The 21,177-nt window shown below is 42.3% G+C and overlaps 1 protein-coding gene across 4 annotated transcripts in view; it reads right to left on the bottom strand.

Moving 5' to 3' along the window:
* The window catches only part of LOC110507730 (calcium-binding protein 8), a 109,863-nt gene extending 91,839 nt beyond the window's left edge, over positions 1-18,024 (bottom strand). The window contains exon 1 of one of the 4 annotated variants that reach the window (XM_021587930.3): positions 17,257-18,024. Coding sequence is in view for 2 of the 4 variants with exons in the window: in XM_021587929.3 (XP_021443604.1) it covers positions 15,516-15,700 (185 nt within the window). In the remaining 2 variants the exon portion in view is untranslated. Of the gene's footprint in view, positions 1-15,515; positions 16,044-17,256 lie in introns of those variants that run through there. The other 3 variants (XM_090223571.1, XM_021587929.3, XM_036965480.2) reach the window with 3 other exon arrangements.
* Between the last annotated feature and the right edge of the window lie 3,153 nt (positions 18,025-21,177).

Below are 21,177 nucleotides of genomic sequence, written 5' to 3'. Positions count from 1 at the left end.
GCTCTCAAGAGAATAAAGGTTATGTGCACACTGCCCACAAAATGAGGTGGACACTGAACTGCACTTCCTAACCTCCTGCCAAATGTATGACCATATTAGAGACACATATTTCCCTCAGATTACACAGACCCACAAAGAATTCGAAAACAAATACAATTTTGATAAACTCCCATATCTTTTGGGTGAAATACCACAATGTGCAATCACAGCAGCAAAATTTGTGGCCTGTTGCCACAAGAAAAGGGCAACCAGTGAAGAACAAACACCATGCAACCTATATTTATGTTTATTTATATTCCCTTTTGAACTTTAACTATCACATCATTACAACACTGTATATAGACATAATATGACATTTTAAATGTCTTTATTATTTTGGAACTTTTGTGAGTGTAATGTTTACTGTACATTTTTTATTGTTCATTTAACTTTTGTTTATTATCTATTTCACCTGCTTTGTCAATGTAAACACATGTTTCCCTTGCCAATAAAGACCCTTAAATTGAATTGGCGAGAGAGAGAGAGAGAGAGAAATATATCTAATGTTGTGTCACATGATTTGTAAAACAACAGGTGTAAACTAACCGTGAAACGCTAACCGTGAAACTCCCGACAATGCAGAGAAAAATTTAAAAAATGATTTAAAAAATAATAACACAATGAAAAAATATACAATGAGTAACTTGAGTAATTGAGGTAGATATGTACATACAGGTAGGGACTAGGCGACAAGATAAACAGAAGCAGCAGCGTATGTGATGACTCAAAGGGCCAATGCAGATAGTCCGGGTAGCTATTTCGTTAACTACACAGAACAAAAATATAAACACAACATGCAACAATTTCAAAGATTTTACTGAGTTCATACAAGGAAATCAGTCAATTTAAATGAATTAGGCCTTAATGGATTTCAAATGACTGGGAATAAAGATGTGCATCTGTTGGTCACATCCACCTTAAAAAAAAGGTTTGGATCAGAAAACCAGGCATTACCTGGTGTGACCACCATTTGCCTCATGCAGTGTGACACATCTCCTTCACATAGAGTTGATCAGGCTGTTGATTATGGCCTGTGGAATGTTGTCCCACTCCTCTTCAATGGCTGTGGGAAGTTGCTGGATATTGGAACGGGAACACGCTGTCGTACACGTTGATCCAGAGCATCCCGAACATGCTCAATGGGTGACATGTCGGGTGAGTATGCAGGCCATGGAAGAACTGGGACATTTTCAGCTTCGAGGAATTGTGTGCAGATCCTTGCGATATAGGGCTTATGCTGAAATATGAGGTGATAGCGCCAGATGAATAGCACGACAACAGGAAAATTCCCTTAGATAAAATGCAATTGTGTTCATAGTCCGCAGCTTATGCCTGCTCATACCATAACCACAACACCATCATGGGGCATTCTGTTCACAACGTTGACATCAGCAAACCGCTCGCCCACACGACATACACATGGTCACATGGCCAGTTGGGTGTACTGCCAATTGCACGCTCCCTCAAAATGTTAGACATCTGTGGCCTTTTTAATGTCACATGCACAAGGAGCACCTGTGTAATGTTCATGCTGTTTAATCAGTTTATTGATATGCCACCACTGTCAGATGGATGGATTGTCTTGGCAAAGGAGAAATGCTCACCAACAGGGTTGTAAACAAATGTGTGCACAAAATTAGAGATAAAAAATATTTTGTGCGTATGGAACATTTTGGGATCTTTTATTTCAGCTCATGAAACATGGGACCAACACTTTGCATGTTGCGTTTATAATTTTGTTCAGTATATTTAACCAACTATTTAGCAGTGTTATGGCTTTGGGTAGAAGCTGTTCAGGGTCCTGTTGGTTCCAGACTTCGTTCATCGGTGCCGCTTGCAGTGCGGTAGCAGAGAGAACAGTCTATGATTTTGGTGGCTGGAGTCTGACAATTTTTGGGGCCTTCCTCTGACAACGCCTGGTATGGAGGTCCTGGATGGCAAGGAGATTGGCCCCTGTGATGTACTGGACCGTACGCACTACCCTCTGTAATGGCTTACAGTCAGATACCAAGCAGTTGCCATACCAAGCGGTGATGCAGCCAGTCAATATGCTAATGGTGCAGCTGTAGACATTTTTGAGGATCTGAGAGCCCATGACAAATATTTTCAGCCTCTTGAGGGGGAAAAGGTGTTGTCGTGCCCTCTTCACTACTGTGTTGGTGTGTTTGGACCATGCTAATTCCTTAGTGATGTGGACACTGAGGAACTTGAAGCTCTCAACCCACTCCACTACAGCCCTGTCGATGTGGATGGGGGCGTGCTCAGCTCTCCGCTTCCTGTAGTCCACGGTCAGCTCCATTGTCTTGCACCCCTGAGGGGCCCCCGTGTTGAGATAGAGAGTGAAGAACAACAAAGAGAGAGGAAAGAAAGGAAACAAGAGAGAGAGAGAGAGGAAAAGCGAGTGCAGTCATTAGACTAGAGCTCCTGTCTGTCTGCCCAAGTGCCCATACAACAAGCTGTAACCCAAACATGGCTGACCTCTATCATTAGCCTGCAGTACATGGTGCTGAACGTGATGAAGAGGAAACACTGGCACTGCCAGTTCATCTGAATAGCAGTAATTATAGCAGGTTAGGGGAAGTGAGGGCTGGAGTTACTGAGGCTTCTCTGAGCCTGCACCGTCTACATCAGATAGTCTGTGAGCTTAGAGACTCACTATGCTGCTGCTCACACAAGCCTACTGATGGTCTTCAACAGTGAGTTAGTGGGATATGTTACTAGAAAGATAAACAACATGCTGAGTCCAAAGTAGACCCTTAATTGGAGACTGAGAACTATCTTGAGTTACCTTTTTCCCACGTGATATAATCAAAACACACAATACAAACCAAACAAACAAAAAGTGACGATGTCCATATTTTCAGATGCCAAAGTAGTAGTTACACTCTCCCACTCGCAGCTTCAGGAATGGCTGAAGAATTGTAACATTTACCTGGAGCTAACTCTGCAAATAGCACTGCTGGTTGACTTGAAAAGCCATAGTCAGTCGATCAATAATATAATAATAATCTTAGCAAAAATGTTTATCTTCAATTTACAATCCATAGAAACTATGAGAATAGAAAGATTCAGAACTTTTGTGAAACATCACAGCACAATTGAAAAATATATGGGAATTAGAAATCAAAACTGGATGGTTTTCAGAGATAGATGGGAGGGGTTGAGGGTAGCTAAACATTTTTTTTTTTTAAAGATTACTAATGTAAAATATACTGTGTCTGTAAAAATGTTATATACTGAACAAAAATATAAATGCACAAAAGTATAAATGCAACATGCAACAATTTCAATGATTTTACTGAGTTTCAGTTCATAAGGAAATCAGTCAATTTAAATAAATTCATTAGGCCCTAATCTATATGGATTTCACATGACTGGGCAGGGATGCAGCCACCCACTTGGGATAAAGGCCCACCCATTGGGGAATCAGAATGAGTGTACCCTACAAAAAGGCTTTATTACAGACATAAATACTCCTCAGTTTCATCAACTGTTCAGGAGGCTGGTCTCAGACGATCCCGCAGGTGAAAAAGGCGAATGTGGAGGTCGTGGGCTGGCGTGGTTACACGTGGTCTGTGGTTGTGAGGCCAGTTGGACGTACTGCCTAATTCTCTAAAATGATGTTGGAGGCTTATGGTAGAGAAATTAACATTAAATGATCTGGCAACAGCTCTGGTTGACATTCCTGCAGTCAGCATGCCAATTGCACGCTCCATCAAAACTTGACACATCTGTGGCAGTGTGTTGTGTGACAAAACTGCACATTTTAGAGTGGCCTTTTATTGTCTCCAGCACAAGGTACACCTGTGTAATGATCATGCTGTTTAATCAGCTTCTTGATATTTCACACCTGTCAGGTGAATGGATTATTTTGGCAAAGGAGAAATGCTCACGAACGGGGATGTAAACAAAATTTGAGAGAAATAAGCCTATGTGCATATGGAACATTTCTGGGATCTTTTATTTCAGCTAAAGCATAGGACTGCTGCGTTTATATTTTTGTTCAGTATAGTATGTATAAAATGGAAATGGAAGCCTACGTATTGTTGTCCATTAGTTTACTTCAATTAGCGGAGGGTTGGTAGGGTTAGGGGAAAATAATAAAGAAGGAAAATATATTTAATAATAAAATACAGTATATATTTAAATTAATATATATTTACAAAAAATATATATATGGGGGATTGGAAATGTTGCAGACAACGACATTGATAGAAGCCACAATCTTTGCACTTTAAGATATCAGCTGATGTAAGAAGGGCTTTATAAATACAGTGCCTTGCGAAAGTATTCGGCCCCCTTGAACTTTGCGACCTTTTGCCACATTTCAGGCTTCAAACATAAAGATATAAAACTGTATTTTTTTGTGAAGAATCAACAACAAGCGGGACACAATCATGAAGTGGAACGACATTTATTGGATATTTCAAACTTTTTTAACAAATCAAAAACTGAAAAATTGGGCGTGCAAAATTATTCAGCCACTTTACTTTCAGTGCAGCAAACTCTCTCCAGAAGTTCAGTGAGGATCTCTGAATGATCCAATGTTGACCTAAATGACTAATGATGATAAATACAATCCACCTGTGTGTAATCAAGTCTCCGTATAAATGCACCTGCACTGTGATAGTCTCAGAGGTCCGTTAAAAGCGCAGAGAGCATCATGAAGAACAAGGAACACACCAGGCAGGTCCGAGATACTGTTGTGAAGAAGTATAAAGCCGGATTTGGATACAAAAAGATTTCCCAAGCTTTAAACATCACAAGGAGCACTGTGCAAGCGATAATATTGAAATGGAAGGAGTATCAGACCACTGCAAATCTACCAAGACCTGGCCGTCCATCTAAACTTTCAGCTCATACAAGGAGAAGACTGATCAGAGATGCAGCCAAGAGGCCCATGATCACTCTGGATGAACTGCAGAGATCTACAGCTGAGGTGGGAGACTGTCCATAGGACAACAATCAGTCGTATATTGCACAAATCTGGCCTTTATGGAAGAGTGGCAAGAAGAAAGCCATTTCTTAAAGATATCCATAAAAAGTATTGTTTAACGTTTGCCACAAGCCACCTGGGAGACACACCAAACATGTGGAGGAAGGTGCTCTGGTCAGATGAAACCAAAATTGAACTTTTTGGCAACAATGCAAAACGCTATGTTTGGCGTAAAAGCAACACAGCTCATCACCCTGAACACACCATCCCCACTGTCAAACATGGTGGTGGCAGCATCATAGTTTGGGCCTGCTTTTCTTCTGCAGGGACAGGGAAGATGGTTAAAATTGATGGGAAGATGGATGGAGCCAAATACAGGACCATTCTGGAAGAAAACCTGATGGAGTCTGCAAAAGACCTGAGACTGGGACAGAGATTTGTCTTCCAACAAGACGATGATCCAAAACATAAAGCAAAATCTACAATGGAATGGTTCAAAAATAAACATATCCAGGTGTTAGAATGGCCAAGTCAAAGTCCAGACCTGAATCCAATCGAGAATCTGTGGAAAGAACTGAAAACTGCTGTTCACAAATGCTCTCCATCCAACCTCCCTGAGCTCGAGCTGTTTTGCAAGGAGGAATGGGAAAAAATGTCAGTCTCTCGATGTGCAAAACTGATAGAGACATACCCCAAGCGACTTACAGCTGTAATCGCAGCAAAAGGTGGCGCTACAAAGTATTAACTTAAGGGGGCTGAATAATTTTGCACGCCCAATTTTTCAGTTTTTGATTTGTTAAAAAAGTTTTAAATATCCAATAAATGTCGTTCCACTTCATGATTGTGTCCCACTTGTTGTTGATTCTTCACAAAAAAATACAGTTTTATATCTTTATGTTTGAAGCCTGAAATGTGGCAAAAGGTCGCAAAGTTCAAGGGGGCCGAATACTTTCGCAAGGCACTGTACATTTCATCTGATTTGAATCTATCTGCAATAATAATGCTGATCTACTCCCCCATAAAAAAGTAATAATAAATAATCTCTCCCACTGTGATGCCAGCATAACAAGGGGGTATGTTTTCCTATTCATTATTGAATAAATCGAAGCCCAGGGGTATCACAGAACAGAAAATAAAAACAGGGAGCGAGAGAGAGCGCAGGGGATTTGGGCGCAAGCACTTCCTTGCTCTAATTAGCTTCTGTTTTGATTAGACACTGAGAGGAGGATGGGGGGACGCCTCTTGAAACTGAATGAGGAGTTAAAAGAAAGAGGCTATGTGTGATATAAACATTTTAAAATCCACTGTACCACTCAGAACCATGTAGCTCATAGGCCAAAGGGCTACACTTTCTCAGCTGAACACTCCCCCAACCAACACTCTCAATTGAGGGACTTTTGTCATGGTTTGGCTTGCAACCACTCTCCAGCTGAGCAATGTGTGACATGCTCTGTATGGTTTCCAGCTTGAGAGCCATCCACCCCACTTACTGTAAACCTATAGCTACCTCCTACATCTATACCTTACTTCCCTAACCACACAGTCACCTCATTTTCTCTACGTCCTGGGTTCAGATACGTATGACAGTACAAGCAGTGTTGTTGCACTCAGTGGAACGAACAAGGCCCTATAATTGCAATAGCTATGCTCGTCATACCAACACGTTAATGGAACACACATCCCTCGTCAGAATGTAAAGTTGAGGAGAATAATAGTAGAGAGAATTATTTATTTCAGCTTTTATTTATTTCATTACAATGCCAGTGGGTCAGACGTTTACATACACTCCATTAGTATTTGGTAGCATTGCCTTTAAATTGTTTAACTTGGGTCAAATTTTTCGGGTAGCCTTCCACATGGTTCCCACAATAAGTGGGTGACTTTTGGCCCATTCCTCCTGACAGAGTGTCACGTTCTGACCTTAGTTCCTTTGTTTTGTCTTTGTTTAGTATGGTCAGGGCGTGAGTTGGGGTAGGCAGTCTGTTTGTTTTTCTATGTTGGTTTCTGTGTTCGGTCTAGTATGGTTCTCAATCAGAGGCCGATGTCGTTAGTTGTCTCTGATTGAGAATCATACTTAGGTAGCCTTCCGTGTTAGTGTTCGTACCACATGGGACTGTTTCGTTTATTGTTTTTTATTTCGTAGTGTTCAGTTTATGTATTAAAATAAACATTATGGACACTTACCACGCTGAAAATTGTTCCTCCGATCCTTCTCGCTACTCCTCCTCAGAAGAGGAGGACGAGATCCCTTACAGAAACACCCACCACAAAAGGACCAAGCAGCGTGGTAACGGGCAGCAGCAGCAGAAGCAGCGATCGCAGGACTCCTGGACATGGGAGGAGATTCTGGAAGGCAAGGGACCCTGGGCACAGGCTGGAGATTATCGCCGCCCCAAGGCTGAGCTGGAGGCAGCGAAAGCTGAGAGGCGGTGGTATGAGGAGGCAGCACGGCAGCGCGGCTGGAAGCCCGAGAGGCAGCCCCAAAAATGTCTTGGGAAGGGGCACACGGGGAGTGTGGCGAAGGCAGGTAGGAGACCTGCGCCAACTTCCATTGCTTACCGGAGAGAGAGAGGGACCGGGCAGGCACCGTGTTATACCGTGAGGCGCACGGTGTTCCCGGTGTGTGTGCATAGCCCGGTGCGGTACATCCCAGCTCCTCGTATCGGCCGGGCTAGAGTGGGCATTGAGCCAGGTGCCATGAAGCCGGCTCAGCGCATCTGGTCTCCAGTGCGTCTCCTCGGGCCGGTGTACATGGCACCAGCCTTACGCATGGTGTCCCTGGTTCACCTGCACAGCCCAGTGCGGGCTATTCCACCTCGCCGCACTGGCCTGGCATTCAACCAGGTAAAGTTGGGCAGGCTCTGTGATCGAGACCTCCTGTGCGCCTTCACAGTCCGGTCTATCCGGTGCCACCTCCATGTACCAGCCCTCCAGTGGCAGCCCCACGCACCAGGCTGTCTTCCCGTCTTCTCCCTTCAGGCGCTCCCGCCTGTCCAGTGCTGTCAGAGCCTTCCTCCTCTCCAGTGCTGCCAGAGTCTCCCGTCTGTCCTGAGCTGCCAGAGCCGCCAGTCTGTCCTGAGCTGCTAGAGCCGCCAGTCTGTCCTGAGCCATCAGTCAGCCAGGAGTCCCCCGCCTGTCCGGAGTCCCCCGCCTGTCCGGCGCTGCCGGAATCTCTTGTCCGTCCAGCGCTGCCGGAATCTCCCGTCCATTCGGGACCCGTGGCGAGGGTCCCCAGTCCGAGGTCGGCGGCGAGGGTCACCACTCTTAAGAGGCCACGGAGGCGAATAGAGAGGCGGAGAAGGACTATGGTGGAGTGGGGTCCACATCCCGTGCCAGAGCCGCCACCGCGGACAGACGCCCACCCAGACCCTCCCCTATAGGTTTAGGTTTTGCGACCGGAGTCCGCACCTTTGGGGGTGGGTACTGTCACGTTCTGACCTTAGTTCCTTTGTTTTGTCTTTGTTTAGTATGGTCAGGGCGTTAGTTGGGGTGGTCAGTCTATTTTTTTTCTATGTTGGTTTCTGTGTTCGGCCTAGTATGGTTCTCAATCAGAGGCAGGTGTCGTTAGTTGTCTCTGATTGAGAATCATACTTAGGTAGCCTTTCTTCCACCTGTGTTTTGTGGGTGTTTGTCTGCCGTGTTAGTGTTCGTACCACACAGGACTGTTTCGTTCATTTCACGTTTATTGTTTTGTATTTCGTAGTGTTCAGTTTATGTATTAAAATAAACATTATGGACACTTACCACGCTGCAAATTGGTCCTCCGATCCTTCTCGCTACTCCTCCTCAGAAGAGGAGGACAAGATCCCTTACACAGAGCTGGTGTAACTGAGTCAGTTCTGCCCACACATTTTCTATTGAATTGAGGTCAGGGATGTGTGATGGCCACTCCAATACCTTGACTTTGTTGTCCTTAAGCCATTTTTCCACAACTTTGGAAGTATGCTTGGGGTCATTGTTCATTTGGAAGACCCATTTGAGACCAAGCTTTAACTTCCTGATTGATGTCAAGAGATGTTGCTTCAATAAATCCACATAATTTTCCTCCCTAATGAAGCCATCTATTTTGTGAAGTGCACCAGTCCCTCCTGCAGCAAAGCACTGCCACAACATGATGCTGCCACCCCGTGCTTCACGGTTGGGATGGTGTTCTTCAGCTTGCAAGCCTCCCCCTTTTTCCTCCAAACATAACGATGGTCATTATGGCCAAACAGTTCTATTTTTGTTTCATCAGACCAGAGGACATTTTTCAAAAAGGTACGATCTTTGTCCCCATGTGCAGTTGCAAACCATAGTCTGTTTTTTTATGACGGTTTTGGAGCAGCGGCTCCTTCCTTGCTGAGCGGCCTTTCAGGTTATGTCAATATAGGACTCGTTTTACTGTGGATATAGATACTTTTGTACCTGTTTCCTTCAGAATCTTCACAAGGTCCTTTGCTGTTGTTCTGGGATTGATTTGCACTTTTTGCACCAAAGTACGTTCATCTCTAGGAGACAGAACGAGTCTCCTTCCTGAGCGGTATGACGGCTGCGTGGTCCAATGTTGTTTATACTTGCGTACTATTGTTTGTACAGATGAACGGGGTATCTTCATGCCGTTTGGAAAATGCTCCCAAGGATGAACCAGACATGTGGAGGTCTACAATTTATTTTCTGAGGTCTTGGCTGATTTCTTTTGATTTTACCATGATGTCAAGCAAAGAGGCACTGAGTTTGAAGGTAGGCCTTGCAATACATCCACAGGTACACATCCAATTGACTCAAATTATGTCAATTAGCCCATCAGAAGCTTTTAAAGCCATGACATCATTTTCTGGAATTTTGCAAGCTGTTTAAAGGCACATTCAATTTAGTGTATGTAAACTTCTGACCCACTATAAATGTGATACAGTGAATTATAAGTGAAATAATCTGTCTGTAAACAATTGTTGGAAAAATGACTTGTGTCATGCACAAAGTTATGTCCTAACCGACTTGCCAAAACTGTAGTTTGTTAACAAGAAATTTGTGGACTGGATGGAAAATTAGTTTTAATGACTCCAACATAAGTGTATGTAAACTTCCAACTTCAACTGTACATAGTTGAAACAGCAGGACAGTGCTGGGCTAACTAAACCATCCGCTACTGTTCTGTATACATAGTTGAAACAGCAGGACAGTGCTGGGCTAACTAAACCATCTGCTACTGTTCTGTATACATAGTTGAAACAGCAGGACAGTGCTGGGCTAACTAAACCATCTGCTACTGTTCTGTATACATAGTTGAAACAGCAGGACAGTGCTGGGCTAACTAAACCATCCGCTACTGTTCTGTATACATAGTTGAAACAGCAGGACAGTGCTGGGCTAACTAAACCATCTGCTACTGTTCTGTATACATAGTTGAAACAGCAGGACAGTGCTGGGCTAACTAAACCATCCGCTACTGTTCTGTATACATAGTTGAAACAGCAGGACAGTGCTGGGCTAACTAAACCATCTGCTACTGTTCTGTATACATAGTTGAAACAGCAGGACAGTGCTGGGCTAACTAAACCATCTGCTACTGTTCTGTATACATAGTTGAAACAGCAGGACAGTGCTGGGCTAACTAAACCATCTGCTACTGTTCTGTATACATAGTTGAAACAGCAGGACAGTGCTGGGCTAACTAAACCATCTGCTACTGTTCTGTATACATAGTTGAAACAGCAGGACAGTGCTGGGCTAACTAAACCATCCGCTACTGTTCTGTATACATAGTTGAAACAGCAGGACAGTGCTGGGCTAACTAAACCATCCGCTACTGTTCTGTATACATAGTTGAAACAGCAGGACAGTGCTGGGCTAACTAAACCATCCGCTACTGTTCTGTATACATAGTTGAAACAGCAGGACAGTGCTGGGCTAACTAAACCATCCGCTACTGTTCTGTATACATAGTTGAAACAGCAGGACAGTGCTGGGCTAACTAAACCATCCGCTACTGTTCTGTATACATAGTTGAAACAGCAGGACAGTGCTGGGCTAACTAAACCATCCGCTACTGTTCTGTATACATAGTTGAAACAGCAGGACAGTGCTGGGCTAACTAAACCATCCGCTACTGTTCTGTATACATAGTTGAAACAGCAGGACAGTGCTGGGCTAACTAAACCATCCGCTACTGTTCTGTATACATAGTTGAAACAGCAGGACAGTGCTGGGCTAACTAAACCATCCGCTACTGTTCTGTATACATAGTTGAAACAGCAGGACAGTGCTGGGCTAACTAAACCATCCGCTACTGTTCTGTATACATAGTTGAAACAGCAGGACAGTGCTGGGCTAACTAAACCATCCACTACTGTACTGTATACATACTTCAAACAGCAGGACAGAGTTGAACAAACATCAGTGAGAGACAGAGTACACACACACATGCACACAGGCACACACACACACACACACACACGCACACACACAGAGTTAGCTCCAGACCCAGCAGTAGACTGACCTGAAGTGGCAACAAATCCCACTCTAGAAAAGTAATTATTGTCTTTTCATTATTTAGTGATTCAAATGCATAATGTTACCCCCCATTAGTTAAAATATAGGCGTACAATACAGAAAGCAGAGGTGGTCTGGATTTCACTCTAAGATTTACAGCCTAATAAAATAGGCAGTAGAAATGCCTCATATTGAGATATAATCATTAGATCAAGCATCAATATTTCAGAGTGTTGTAGGCTAGACTCTCAGTATGCAAACTTTCACCTCTAACACTGGAAGCATGCCTGTATATTCTCTATGACAGATGTCTTTTTTACAGAGGTCTTCAAAAGTTGTCCCATTTAATTTGCATTAATAATAGACTGTAAAACAGAGACGCAGCCAGCCAGTCTGTAATGTATACCATTACATCATAGCCCAAACAGAGCACTAAACTTGCATTTGGCTAGTCTGTTAAATCGGGAGGGAAATCAGGACAGTGTACAGCACTATGTGTAGTAAACATTGCATAGCGACAATTCATTTTACAGTTGCCAAAACAACACCTAACTGTAATGGTTTTGTGAAAATGAGCACAATGTCCTGTACATAATGATTTGTCATATACCCATTACTAATGGCAAACTCATTACTAATGGTGTGCTTTAAAACCAACCGGTGAGAGACAGCGAGAGAGAGAAGCTACATTCCTCCTGCTTGGAATATTATGCATCAGGCCCCACTGCATCACCAGACCACAAATGATATTGTCTATTACGGCTTGCCCCCAGGGAGTGGGTCAGAAGGCTATGCAGATATCTGTGGGGGAGAGGTGGAGGCAAGGTATGACCATTAGCCTGCCACCTACAGGGGTACGTAGCCTCAGTCCTAAGAGAGTGCTGGAAGGCATGACTAATCAACCTGTTGTCTCACTTAGGATTGTGCCTGTGTCCAGAGGCTAGTCATGACACCAATGTCTTGAGGCATACAGAGGGGAGCAAGGCATGACCAATCAACCTGCTGTGTCAGTGAAGGCCAAGCCTGTGTGTGTGTCCTATCCTAAGGAATGACTAATCTACCTGCTGCTCAACAAAATATGAAATCCATGTCCTGAAGGCAAGGCAGAGCAAGGCATGGCGAATCAACCTGCTGCTAAAGGACCAACTGTGTGTCCAGACTCCAGAGGGTAGGCATGACTAATCAAACTGCAGGCTGACTGCAGGCTGCAGCAGTGTTATGCATTGGCCTTGTCTGTGATGCCTGGGGAGACCTGATGGCCAGTCCTCATTCCAAGGCCACAGCATGCACACACACAAAGTACATTTTATGATGGCGTTAGACAACGTAACGTATGGTGTTAAGATATTCAGAATTGGATCAGAACAACAACAAATGATCATAGGGCCACACTAAACAAAATACACACAAAACTTATGGAAGATGCAATTCATGTGCAAAATCTTATCAAAATTAAGTTGATTCACACATACACTACCGTCAAAAAGCTTGGGGTCACTTAGAAATGTCCTTGTTTTTGAAAGAAAGACCATTTTTTGTCCATGAACATAACATCAAATTGATCAGAAATACAGCGTAGACATTGTTAATGTTGTAAATGACTATTGTAGCTGGAAACGGCTGATTTGTATGGAATATCTACATAAGCGTACAGAGGCCCATTATCAGCAACCATCACTCCTGTGTTCCAATGGTACGTTGTGTTAGCTAATCCAAGTTGATCATTTTAAAAGGCTAATTGATCATTAGAAAACCCTTTTGCAATTATGTTAGCACAGCTCAAAACTGTTGTTCTAAATAAAGAAGTAATACAACTTGCCTTCTTTAAACTATTTGAGTATCTGGAGCATCAATCAGCATTTGTGGGTTCGATTACAGGCTCAAAATGGCCAGAAACATAGAACTTTCTTCTGAAACTCGTAAGTCTATTCTTGTTCTGAGAAATGAATGCTATTCCATGCGAGAAATCACCAAGGAACTGAAGATCTCGTACAACGCTGTGTACTTCTCCCTTCACAGAACAGCGCAAACTGGCCCTAACCAGAATAGAAAGTGGAGTGGAAGGCCCCAGTGCACAACTGAGCAAGAGGCCAAGTACATTAGAGTGTCTAGTTTGAGAAACAGACACCTCACAAGTCCTCAACTGGCAACTTCATTAAACGGTACCCGCAAAACACCAGTCTCTGTCCGGTGTCTGTGTTCTTTTACCCATCTAAATCATTTATTTTTATTGGCCAGTCTGAGATATGGCTTTTTCTTTGCAACTCTGCCTAAAGGCCAGCGTCCCGGAATCGCCTCTTCACTGTTGACAATGAGAGTTTCAGAAGAAAGTGATTTGTGTCTGGCCATTTTGAGCCTGTAATCGAACCCACAAATGCTAATGCTCCAGATACTCAACAGGTCTTAAGAAGGCAAGTTTTAATGTTTCTTTAATCAGAACAACAGTTTTCAGCTGTGCTAACATAATTGCAAAAGGGTTTTCTAATGATCAATTAGCCTTTTTAAATTATAAACTTGGATTAGCTAACACAACATGCCACAGGAACACAGGAGTGATGGTTGCTGATAATGGGCTTCTGTAGTAGGTATTCCATTAAAAAATTGGCTGTTTTCAGCTACAATAGTAATTTTCAACATTAACAATGTCTACACTGTATTTCTGATCAATTGTATGTTCTTTTAATGGACAAAAAAAATGGCTTTTCTTTAAAAAACAGGGACATTTCTAAGTGACCTCAAACTGTTGAACAGTAGTGCATACTTTAAGTTACAGTGCAGCAGCAGGTACACAGCACAATGCGCACAATGCAAGACACCCAACAGCCAAGGTCGTAACTGTTATACTGTATAGTTAAGCTGGTGCTGAATATCCTTCCTGTAGTTCATATTCATAGCTCCTTCGGCTCCACAGAGGGCTAAAGACACCCTCATCACACTGCTTTAAAACATCTCTAGTTATGAAAACCCTTCACCGGTGTGTACAGCGTACATAGCCAAAAAAAGGAATGATGATAATGTTTATCTATCCTACACACAAAGTAAGCAATGATACTGTAGAACTAGAAATGAAGATTGAGGATTGACACCCGCCAATGTGGCCATGGCTGACAGTTGATATCAGATCATAACCTGTCCATGCTTACTGACAACACAATTTACTCTATCTGCAGTCTCTAAGAGAAGAGCCGTGTCAACACATTACTAAACCCAGAACCTACCTATACCTCCTTTACCATGACTAGTCTGGTGTAAATAAATACAGTATACAGTATAAAGCCTTTAGCCAACTACTGAAGGTAAGGTGCAGCAGGGTGACAACAGCAGTACCTCTGCTACATTTCCTCCAGTGGAGAAGTCTAAATGGCACAATGACATGATACATTTCCTCATGATGTAAAGACCTTTGGGTCTTTACACCTCAAAAAGCACAAGAAAGAGGATTTCGTCACACACCATCTCAGATTTGGACAATTTCTTTGGATCCTGATGTCTCACCCATTGTAGAAAAAGTCTTTGTCCAAAGGGAATGTTAGGTACTATAATTACTGAATATTATATGAATCCTATAAATTAAAATGGCCAATTTGGGTGCGACCAATTAGCTTAATATCGCAGAGATCAAATTATTTTCCGGAATGCTTATCTTATCTGTTTTTATCTACAGAACCGATTTCAGAACAATCTGAAAAGGTGGGTGTCATGGCTTGCTGAAATGACATTGAACAACTCCATTGAGTCATCATCTGCCATGTGCTCTATGGCTTTAATCTGAACTTTAAAAACCTTTCAATACAGCCATTAAATACTAGCCGCAAAAGGACAGACAAACTATTATTGAAGACAACTGAGGTTAAAGTATACCACCAATATCGATTACAACTCTGGTATTATATATTCAAGTGACAAAGGAAAGATAACAAAATAAATATTCTGCAACTATAGTATACTGTGTGAAAAGACAAGCACACAATTCCTAGTCCCACACAGCTCAGTCTACTACACAGGTTATACGTGTATGTGAGCAGGTTGTTGGAGACCCCAGTTTCCCAGTCCCTGCTGTTATGTTGCTTACCCATACTGATACTCTGTGTTGGGGTACAGATGCAGTGCAACAGGCTCCTTCACCGGGCTCTCCATCAGGTCTCTTAGTGTAGGGGTTCCTAAGCCTGGTAACTCTCCCTCTCCTTCTCCTCCTACCTCAGGTACAGGCTCCTCTGTCCAACCCAGAGGCTCCTGCTCTGTCATCTCCTCCTCCATCGGACGGCTCCGCAGGCAGAGATTCCTAGTCCTAAACACAGCAGCAGCAGGGTGCCTGTCCCCAGACAACTGAGCCCGACTGCTTCCTCCCGAATTTGGGCTTCTCCCAAAGCAGCAGCATCAGTATAAGGAAATCCGTTGTTAATATTTGAGCCATGGAAGTGGCTCACTCACTGACTCACTTTACTGACTCTCCCATTCTCTCTCTCTCTCTCTCTCTCTCTCTCTCACTCACTCACTCACTCAAACATTCCTCCACATGGGGGAAACACGTTGAAGACTCAATAATGAGTCTTCAACCGCCTGAATTTGATTTGATTTATTGAGTCCCAATGACTGACACGGCCTTTCCTCTGCGGCTGCGCTAGCGCTCACACCTAGCAGCGTGCATTCACAGCGCGTAGCAGCATCATGTGCGACAAGAGGTCGAAAAAGGCTACCTGGTGCGCGACATTCTTAAAAATATGTGACATGCAACGATAAGCAAGCGTAAAAAGCGGGCGTCACTGCAAGGCTCAGCAGTGATACAGGCTCAGAGGAGCGCCCATTGCGCCTCACAGCCCCCGCGGGATGGACAATCGGCTCGCTGAGGCAAGGTGTTCTAATGAAATGTGTGAACACAGAAATTCACACCTCCAGAACATCACAGCTCTCCAGAAGAACTTCCGGTAAATTGTTAAGAACACACTCATCATCAGTATGATAGAGGGTCAGTGTTGACATGGAATGATCTTATAATCATAATACATTTGGATCAATTATCAGTCACTAAAATGAAATGTAACCTTTATTTAACTAGGCAAGTCAGCTAAGAACAAAGTATTATTTACAATGACAGCCAACCCCGGAAGACGCTGGGCCAATTATTCGCCGCCCTATGGGACTCCCAATCACGGCCTGATGTGATACAGCCTGGATTCGAACCAGGGACTGTAGTGACCCTTCTTGCACTGAGATGCAGCGCCTTAGACTGCTGCGCCTCTCGGGAGCCAATTTGTCTTGGTCTTTTCTTATTTACACTGAAATGTGCAGTGTCTTGTGATCAAAATCCAAATGAACTCGCTAATTCATGCCATAGTAGGCCTGCCATACAAGATCGAAATGATGATGCAGTGCTGTGATTAGCTTAGTTTTTTTCTTTATCTACTTCATAATGTCAAAATAAAATGTTTAATTTATTGATTTTCGAATAAAGCCTGTTCTCTATCACAATAACACCAACAATAAATGATGGTCTGATGAAGACTTTGCTATTAATTAAGCCTACTCTAAAATAAAGCCAGAGGATGAATTCGATTCCATATAACACAAATTTAAGCAATTCTAAAATTCAAACATCATACTGGAACACTCTGAAATACTCCATCCAAAATTATATTCACTCCATCAAAGAATGACCAATCATACTAGACAGAGGAACGTATGCTATTAAATAACAACAAGTGTATAACTACCACCTTGTCTAAGCAGTCGAAAATGGGCTATTTCCAATGGGTACCGAGAAGTTCAAATGTTACTGAATATGACTCAAATGATATCTTGAATTCCAGACTTACCGTTTTTGGAGAGCAGTGGGATGTCTTTGAAAGCGATTAATCAAATCCGTAGTCGACAGGATTCCCGAGTTAGACGCACTTGGATCCAGTTAAAATACCTTCCCTGAATTCTCATAAATGTTGGTCTTTTTTATTGTTGGAATAAAATATTCAATTTTAGCTACAATGTGGAACAATTTATCCACCACAACAAAAGGATGCGTTGGTTGATCGTCTTTCTATTGACAAATCCATGCGTAGCCGAATGGGCACATTCACTGCCCCAGTTCCAGCCGGCGCAATTGAACGGTAGCACTTTTGGACCAAGTCCCATTAATTTTAACAGCCCCTATCAGTCCACACCATATCCATGTGCTACATTGATATTAGGTGCTCACTGCTTATAAAATGTGTCCTACGTAACACAAGCCGTTTGTTTCGTGTAACCGTCCTATAGCTGGCAGATGTATTGGTGCCGAACGCCTGGAGAGGTTGACGCTTAGAGCCTTCAGCGGCGTTCAAGACGACGCTCCCACACAATCAGTGTCTCAGGAGTTCGGTGTTTAACGGTTGTTTGCCTCGCCAATCCACATTTTTTATGTAAATTCTAGGTTTTCTACGGAGAAACAGTTCCCAACCTTATGAAAATGCTTCAGTCATAAGTTCTTCTTCCAAAGGCTGTTGTTAACCAATGTGCCCCCCGCGCTCAACAAGGAGAAACTGACCAGGCAAGAGTCATTTGCTCAACTGGTTTAGCACAGCCTACTATCCGTCAGGTCTGCGCGCCTTATCGAAAAGTGGGCTCATTTGCATCCCAATCTGCATCCCAATTTGGAAATGTGGGATGCTCCAAAATAAATTACAACAATAATGAAAATGTTTATCTTATACAATTAGGGAACTTTAATATAAATAAAAACATTTAAAAAATGGACATGCATAGCCATTACCATTTTGAGGTTACAAATGGCTAATATAGCCCATTAATTGTCTTCCATACATTTGAGTAAATTTAGATGAAATGGTCATTGGTCACCTAAATCCATCTCATTCATGTTTTTCAATACTTCATTTTAATCTTCCTTTTGGGTGTTCTAGACTTTCAGGCATTTTCAGAAGATTAAACGCACTGTATAATTACCATTCCGGAGACTCCTGTTGCAACATTATAGTCTGCATGAATAGAGCGAGATTGCTATAGATTTCACAGTCGCCAACAGAATAATTGTAATTTTCCCCATTATACTGAGCCATATCTCCAGAAATTCTCTTGACAGGCACTCCTCCCCGGGAGGAGGACTGTGACCAAAAATTGGCTTTGGCATTTCTAACACACCGGACCATTCTTTTCTGTTAGGCCCCCACACTGTCCATTTTTTCTTTGAGACTCATACAAGGGCATTTTTTTTGACAGATAAGCATATTTAGATGATTAAATTAGCCATGACACCCACCTTTTCAGATTGTTCTGAAATCGGTTCTGTAGATAAAAACAGATAAGATCATTAATTAACTTATCATTAATAAGTTCGTTTCTATTAATATTTAATACAAATATATCCCAGGGATTTGTTTAGCTTCATAATGAAGATTACATTAGATTTGCAGCTGAATCCCATGTGTCTGGATTGGGTGAGAAAATGTGCTTATACCATAATATTTAAAGTCAGTTTTGATTTGAAACTTGTGAGGCCTGTAGTATAGAGGCAGCAAGCTTGAAGTTTGATTTACTTATGACATTATCATTTCATGGTAACTTAGATGATTAAATTAGTTTCGCATCCACACTCATTAGTTTAATGAATAACTTTACTTACAGTCTTTCATCACTGTAGGTGTTAGAGACAATGTGGATCCAGGCCAATGTGTCCATTGGTACGTACTATCAGAGAGGAAGAGGAAGAGGCCCAACTCGGCAGGAAAATCTGTCTCTCTCCAGCAGGTGGCGTTTTTTAGTTGTTTCGCCAGGAGATTTTGTGTGGAGGTCAATTAGAGTGTTGAATTTGATCAACAACAACAAAAAATGAATGGTTTATTTGCTACGTGAGGTTTATTTGATCGAATATAAGTTTCATAATGCTTAAGTTGTTACGAGTGTACAGGTAGGAAGTAAGTAGGACAACTTTGGGAAAAAACACTTTATATCGGAGTTGTCTCAATATGGCTATGCATATTCATGGTACAAGGCTAGTAGCATAACATCTCTCTCCATTGAATACAGTCGGTTGACGTCAACAACCCACATCAAATATTCCAGAACGGATTACAATGATGAGATGCATCCACCAATCCAAAGAAAGGATAGGCGGGAGCTATACAGCCCGCTGTGCTGCTTTGTGGACAATGACTCCCATTGTTAGGGCAGAGAGACATGTATCTTGTCAGTATATCCATCATCTTCAGTACCATAGAGCACAAGTAAGGACTCAACTTAAAATGTCACCCTCTTTTTTTTACTGTCATACTGCAATTACCTACTTCAGTTCCCGCCTGCTATGTCCAACCACATGGACGGATGGAGGTTGATGGAGAGACACTGGCACATACTCACCATACTGCAACCAGCATCAAAAAGCACAAGAAGAGGATTTTGACACCCACTGAAGTTGAAGTTGTTAGGTTTATATCCCATCCAACATCCTGATATTACCAAGTTTGGACCACTAGATGGTTCAATGTTAAAGGGTTAGTTCATCCAAATTACAAAATGACATATTGGTTTTCCCAATCCATGAGTTTGTTTTGTTGGGCACCGTTTCAAATGCTAGCTTTTTAGCATTTGTGTCACAAATTCAATGCAAGTCAATGGTACATATATTAGCATTTTCACACTTCATGTCCAAATCATCCTAAAGTATCTAAAAATGGATTGTGTAACCCAATGATGTTACTTAAAGATGAGTTGTATATGAAGCGTGGAAATGCTAATATAGGTACCATTGACTTGCATTGGATTTGTGCCACAAATGCTAAAAAGTTTGCATTTGAAACAGTGGCAAGGTAAACTAAACCCAAACATGAGTTGTTGTCATACCTGGTCTATAGACTGCTTAAAGGTTAAGAAAACCAATATGTCATTTTGTAATTTGGGTGATTCTTTAAAAAATAACGACCTAATAGCAGGAACAGCACCATCTATGGATGGGACATAAACCCAACTACTTCAATGACACATTTCTCTGAACAGGGGAAAAAAACATAACCAAATTCACTGAGAATACATTACATGAAGAAACAATACTCTGAGCTCCAGCTCCATACTACTTGTCAAACATAAATAACTGATACTATACACTGAGTGTACAAAACATAATAAACACCTTCCTAATATATCGTGGCATGGATTCTACAAGGTATCGAAAGCGTTCCACAGGGATGCTGGCCCATGTTGACTCTAATGCTTCCCACAGTTGTGTTAAGTTGGCTGGATGTCCTTTGGGTGGTGGATCATTCTTGATACAGATGGGAAACTGTTGAGCGTGAAAAACCCAGTTCTTGACACATTCAAAACGGTGCGCTGGCACTTACTACCATACCCCGTTCAAAGGCACTTAAATCTTTTGTCTCGCCCATTCACCCCCTGAATGGCACACATGCACAATCCATGTCTCAATTGTCTCAAGGCTTAAAAATATTTATTTAACCTGGCTCCTCCCCTTCATATAAACTGATTGAAGTGGATTCAACAGGAGATATCAATAAGAGATAATAGCTTTCACCTGGATTCACTTGGTCAGTCTGTCATGGAAAGAGAAGGGTGGGATTGATGTGGGTATAGGGGGGTCATGGGTGGCTTTTTGACTATTTCTTTGGACCCTCATGTCTTGCTCATTCTTAGAAAAAAGTTTGGTCTAAATCGGATCTTAGGTACAATAAATATTGAATATTATATGATTCCTATACATTAAAATGGCCAATTGGGTGTAATCAATTAGCTTAATT

This window comes from Oncorhynchus mykiss, chromosome 27 (genome assembly GCF_057628025.1).
Source record: "Oncorhynchus mykiss isolate SJ-2025 chromosome 27, ASM5762802v1, whole genome shotgun sequence".
NCBI lineage: Eukaryota > Metazoa > Chordata > Actinopteri > Salmoniformes > Salmonidae > Oncorhynchus > Oncorhynchus mykiss.
The sequence above is the reverse complement of the archived record's forward strand: the minus strand, read 5'-3'. Positions and strand labels throughout refer to the sequence as shown.